The 6,550-nt window shown below is 37.5% G+C and overlaps 1 protein-coding gene across 1 annotated transcript; it reads right to left on the reverse strand.

Annotated features, from left to right (window-relative positions):
• Positions 1-3,672: 3,672 nt before the first annotated feature.
• LOC111891428 (3-ketoacyl-CoA synthase 13) lies at positions 3,673-5,457 on the reverse strand. Its single transcript, XM_023887481.3, has one exon. The coding sequence runs from the start codon at positions 5,317-5,319 to the stop codon at positions 3,877-3,879; it is 1,443 nt and encodes a 480-aa protein (XP_023743249.1). The 5' UTR covers positions 5,320-5,457; the 3' UTR covers positions 3,673-3,876.
• Positions 5,458-6,550: the final 1,093 nt, after the last annotated feature.

Genomic DNA, 6,550 nt, shown 5'->3' on the forward strand with positions numbered 1-6,550 from the left:
CAACTCGACAAGTCGGATGAAGATTTCCTGTATTGGTTCTGCATGGACTCGATGAGTCAGTGAGATGACTCGACAAGTTAGTTAGGGTTTTTCCCGATATTTGGACACCGCATGGACTCGACGAGTTGTCTAGAAACTCGGCGAGTCAACTAGGGTTTTCACGATTTTTTGAGTTTTGGAAGGACTCGACGAGTTGGGTCAACATGGGCTGTTGACCTTGACCGTTGACTTTGACTTTGACCAAGGGTTGACCAGTTTGACTTCTAGGGGTATTTTAGTAATTTGGGAATTTATGAAAGTGGATCATTGATGGATGTAGGTGATTGAGTTTGGAGCTGTATTTGGAGAGTTTGACATTTATCATCCCCAGCTACTTGTGAGGTGAGCTGTCCTCACTATACTAACAAGGTCGAAGGCACCAATGCCGACCATTTTCGGATTTTCATCCGGGTTTATTGCATGATATGCTTATTGATTTGCATCCTGGTAGTTAGGATGGTGATATATGCTTAGTGACTTGGTAGGTCGGTATCCTGGTATATAGGATGATGCTATGATTAGTGATCTGTTAGATCGGTTTGACTGTTATACATGCTAGCATATGATATTTATGTGCACATGATTGTTTGATTTGGGGGTTGGGTTGAGGCGGACCTGCTTTGTGTTGTAGGCCAACACAAAGCCCAGGGTGGACCGAATAGACTGCAGGCCTGGGAGGGCATACTAGTCAGGCCGAAGGCCCAACAAACGGTCCAGATAGGCTGAAGGCCCTGAGAGGCGATCCAGATGTGCCGATGGCTCGAAGAGCGGTCTAGATAGACTGATTGCCATGCGAAGCTGTCTAGTCTGGCTGATGGCTCATTATGCATGTTGTTTGTTTATATCATATTGATACAGTTTGTATGGCGTTGATATTTTGGGGGAACTCACTAAGCTTCAGACTTACAGTTTTGGATTTTGTTTCAGGTAGTTATGATGATCGCGGGAAGGCAAAGATGTGATTGTGCATCTCTTTATGTTTTTATGATTTGATTATGGGATGCTCTGACACTAAACTATTTTGAAAATAAATTTGTAATAATTATTGGTTTTTGAATAATTTAAAAAGTTTAAATTTGACATGATTTTTATGGGTGTTACACCACCTGTGACCACATTTACTCATGCTATCACTCACCACCTACCGTCATCATCACCCCACTACATCACCCACCAATTACCCTACCACTAACCACCATTATTCCCCACTACCAGTCTTTATACGAAAACAAAATAAATCCAAATCTATATCTCTTTACTTGATAAGTATGTTTAAAACATGAAATCATCACACATCTTCCTAGTTCCTGCATCCTATTTTGTATTCGAAAACATTCTTATTTATCACCTACAAGATACACACAATCAACAATTAATTTCAAATGTAAAACATGCAATCACCTTTTTATCACTTGCAAAACACATGCAATCATAAAATCTTTATCGCCTATTAATTGGTTTATGTTCTATGTCGGGGTTTTCCATTTTTGGGATTAATTTGTCTACAAAACATTGGTATCGTTCATCTAAAGAAAAACTAGGGAGGCAATGATTCATCCAAATCACAAACCAAGGGGTAGGGATTGCAAAACTTATTTCTTTCTTCATTATCACCGGAAAAAACACATACAACCACTAAGAGTATGAGAGAATTATAACACGTTGGAGAACAAGTAAGAATGGGAGGAGAGAATGGTCATGATGGATGCCTACGATACTGTAGAGTAGGTAATGTATAGGGGGAGGCGAGAACCGATGAGAGGGTGAATGGAAACGAGGAGGGGGGAGAGTTTGGGTTGAAAGCTTTTAGGCCTTTTAGGTTTTTTTTTAAATTTTTATTTATTTTTTAATTTTTCTTAATTTTTTATTTTACACAAATGGTCTCGCAAGTTTTAAAAATGATAAAATTTTTTTTAGAAAAAGATAAAAAAAAAATTGCATTTTCATCATTTTACACCTATTTAATGGAGCCATATTGATGATAACCCTCTTGTCTCATGACCATACATGCAACTTTTGAAAACCATAAGAATGAGCCATGCAAAAATTGAAAAGTTAGACTAAAACTGCATGAGTATAAATCCTTGGGACCAAAAATATAATATTTACTCATATTTGTTTTACGAGACTTGTGAATTGTGATTGCGCTTTGTAAAATACTTGCTTCCAATCCTTAACATTTTTAGATCCAAAGAAATTGTTCAAATCTTTACAATATAATATTACTATTTGACATATTCGATTTAGTCAATGTGTACATAAATACTAAAATACATAATTACATATAAACTAAGAGAGTGTTTGGGATTTGGGAAAGCTTAAAAAAGGAAAAGAAAAAAAAAAAGCAAACTTAAACCTTCCATTGAAGAATAAAAAAGAGGTAAGCCTTGTCAACCTTATCATATAACAGGTAACTCGTGAAAAAACAACATTTAAGTAAATATAGCGTTTTGACATCTAGACCTTTTGGTTAAGATTCTTTACTTCAACCATTGGGTCTAGTTCTAGTGTAGGACCCACTCAAGAAATTGATACCACTAAAAACAATGTAACAGCAAGGATTCAACACATGAAATAAAAGCAATCGTATCCATATTTGGTGAGGGGGTTAATGTAGATCATGTCACTTGCTAACCAACCAATAAAGCAACACCAAACCCTTTTCAGTTTTCAACGTATGTGAATACAGAAAGTGTAAGACCACACCTTGTTTGTTCATTTCATGAATAGTCAATATTCATCTACATGAATGGGACCCGCTAAGATACTTACATGTTACATGCTTCTTTCTATAGCCATGTTAAATCTTATCTCTCTACGTTGTCAGAGTAACTATCAACTATGAAGTATTGATGTTTTAAATGATAAATTATCAAATAAAAATATATTAAAGTGAGTCTTCAACATTTAAGACTAAAGCATTACACGTGATCATTCACAACTGGTCTAGATATTTCAATCCTATATATATGTTGTAATATGTTCTCGATGATATTATTGGTGTAAGCATAATAAACAAATCAATAAAAGTCCATTGAAATTTATTGCAATAGAAAGATTAAACCGTGAATGCCTCGTTAGAGTTTTTTGCATGAGTGCCCTGTCATGCAATTTGTGAATTATATATTTAACAAAACAAAATTATATGGTTGGAGTAAAATAACACTCCAACTTATCATTTTATCATTTTGCAGCACCTCAACAATTAAGCTTCTATAAGGGTTATAATATGTCTAATATAAAAACCCTATTAATAACTGTCCGGAATAAATGAGAAAATCGTACACACATAATATTTATTTAACTTTGTTGGGTCAATATGACCTATGTCTATAGAGCACAACAAAGTATATGTATTCACTAGCTTGAATACGATAGTATAATATAATTGAAACCGTAGCTACAAAATACAAACATAAACCCTAACTAGAACATTGTCTGGCCAGATACTCCAAATACTTGTCCTGCTGAAAATCGGTGTCGGGTTTATTTCGGATCTTCGGTTCTTAATTCACATTTAACAAGAACAATACAAATAAGGCATATGAATATATTTTACAATATATACATTAAACTTGATTATAAACTGAATTACAAAAGACAAACATCTTTCTTATATATATCAGCAACAAATAAGAAATATAAATTATTACACTTAATCCATTACAGGAATCAGATTTCATCTTCCATGCAATACTCCAATATGACATTCATTTGTATACGCGACTGAACCTATAAATTTGAACATAATCACTGTAAAAATCTAATGTTTTAACATTAATTTGACATCTTATTACTATTCAGACTTTTTAATCTGAATTCCCAAAAACAAATTTACTACCAAATTTTCAATGGGTATTTGTTTATGGAATCATTCCATGGATTATCGTATTCCGATTCAGAATCCCTTATCCATTTCCACACTAAGCTTCCCACCTTGAACCCGGTTCCAAACGCTATCATCCACATTTTATCTCCCTTTTTTACCCTTCCTTTGGCTTCAAAATAAGCCAACTCGTAAAACACTAGGCTACTCGAAGTATTCCCGAACCGGTTCAAAGTCATCCTGGCCGGTTCAGTCACCGAGTCACTGAATTTCATGACTCGTCCAACTTGCTCGATAACTGCTTTCCCGCCTGTATGCACACAGATATGCTCAAACGCAGCCGTAAAGTCCGGCATCACTGGCTTATACTGCCCGCCGGAGAGAGTCGTCGCCACCACGGAGTACACGTAAGTCACGAGCTGATTCAGAGGCAGAACCCTTGGGGCGAGGATTTTGATGTGTTCCCGGAGGTTTACGCCGGCGACTCGTATTAAATCTTTGGTGAGAGAAATTCCGGTGACGCCTTTGACGTCTTCCTCTTGGAAAGCAGCATGATAGGCGGAGTCGTCGGCCCCGTGGTGGGTTCTGAGAGAGTGGGTAAGCTCCATTTTCGCCGATGAACGGCGGGATGGGTCGTTGGTAATCATCACCGCCGCACAGCCAACGCGAAAGATGCAGTTTGTTACCAACATCGATCTTTCTTCACCTTCGTACCAGTTTAGCGTAATATTCTCGGTGATGACAACCAGAACATTCTTGATTTTCCGGCCAGCCCCACGTAAGATTTGGGCAGCTAAATCAATAGAAATAACGCCGGAGCTACACCCCATTCCGCTAAGATTATATGTTTTCACATCGGGTTTGAGTTTGTAGTGATTCATAATAAGAGAGGAAAGAGAAGGGGAGGGTGAAAAACATCCACAGGTAACGATCACCGCGTCGATTTCCTCCGGCTGTATTTGGGTTTTTGATAAGAGGGAATCGACGGAAGAGAATATCCCTTCCTTCGCCTCCTCTATGGCGCTTTTCATCGTCGGAGTTTGATTTTCTTCAAACATAAACGGCGGTGCATATGTGTCGTTTCCTAACCCGGATTTCGAGTATATATTACGCATGAATTCGATCGGCTCCGGCGAACTGAAGCGTGCAGCGTGGAGTATAAAATCATTTGCCATATCATAAGTACATTTCCGGTGCGATGGCGGTTGGTAGCAGGAATAGTTAAGGAGGAAGACGGGGTAAGGGCGGGAGCGAAGATGGAGGAGGAGGAGGAAGCCGGCGGATAAGGAGGTGATGGTGGTTAAGAGAAGGTGGGTGGAGAGAAAGTGCAGGACTGCGGTAGTGATAGGTTGGCGGTATAAAGCGGCGGTGGCGTGGAGGAGGAAGGTGGAACATAAGAGTGCAAAGAAGATGATTTGGAGGCGACGGTGGATGGGCAAGGAGGCGAAATCCATCTTACTAGCAAATGGTATAAGGCTTCAAGGAGCATGTACTACATACAAATTACTTGCATGATTTTTAAGATTTTAGGGGGAACGTATTGGAATTTATAGAAAAAGATGGTAGGCTTTTGCGTGCGAACGTGAAATTACAAATTTGACGATTATTATAAGTTGATTATATCAAGTAAATTTCACTAATAGTTCCTATAGCATGGCCAAATCTGCATATTTTATCCCTAACATTTGTTTTTTATCGGACCATTTATAGGTTGATTATATTTCAATTTTATTCCTACTCGAGTTAAAAAAAAAAACCATTTTATCCTTAATTATTTTTTTGATTATTTTTTTAATTGTTTTTAACTTTGTATACGATTAAATAAGAATGGAACTAGAGCCATACCCTTCTTTATCGTCAACCTTCCCTTCAAGACTCATTTTTCTTTTTTCCATATCATACAATCGCCTCTACCATTTCACCTATTATCATTCTCCTCCATCCTTTCCCTTTAATTCGGGTTTGCTCCACCACATACACAAATTTATATAAACCTCTCATGTAACCTTCTTCTTCTTCTTTCGATCATACTCATCTATATGTATACGTTTATGTATTAAGAAAACACCCACTCATTGATCAATTTAAATAATTTAGTCTATATTATTGTCAAAGGTTGTTATAACTTTCCATACACTGTACCTTAATTTCCTATTGTAATTATGATAGGTTGTGTATATTTTTTTAGGCATCTCAATGACAATTAATCAATTCAGCCAAATTATCTTTAGCTCGTATATGGTAGCAAAGCTTAACATCATCGATCCAAACCCTAAAAATCTCCCATCTTCATGTTCGAAAACTCTTTAGCTCGTATATGGTATCATCTGTCAACCTACAATCCTTTCTGCATGTCATCTTCGAAAACCCTAGTCCAGATTAACGCCACTAGCCATTTTCCCCATCAAGCTAAACACTCCTAACTTTCTAGTATGGCGAAAACAGATCTACTCTTATTGGACTCTTACTTGACGATTTTATCACCGGAACAACAAGGCCTCCATTGCAAGAAATTGTAGATAAGAATGTGATGAAACCAAACCCAAACTACCTGGAATAGACAAGACCAAATTGTCTTTAGTGCTCTCCTCGGGTCCTGTTCTGATATTATCCAAACAACAGCCGCATCTGCTTCTACTGCCCAGGAGGCTTGGATCGGCTCACAACAAGTAATGTAAGCACCTT

This window comes from Lactuca sativa, chromosome 6, assembly GCF_002870075.4.
Source record: "Lactuca sativa cultivar Salinas chromosome 6, Lsat_Salinas_v11, whole genome shotgun sequence".
In the NCBI taxonomy this organism is placed as follows: Eukaryota; Viridiplantae; Streptophyta; class Magnoliopsida; order Asterales; family Asteraceae; genus Lactuca; species Lactuca sativa.

Excerpts from the sequence above, each read along its gene's own strand:
- LOC111891428 (XM_023887481.3), bottom strand. The coding sequence starts at position 5,319 with ATGGATTTCGCCTCCTTGCCCATCCACCGTCGCCTCCAAATCATCTTC.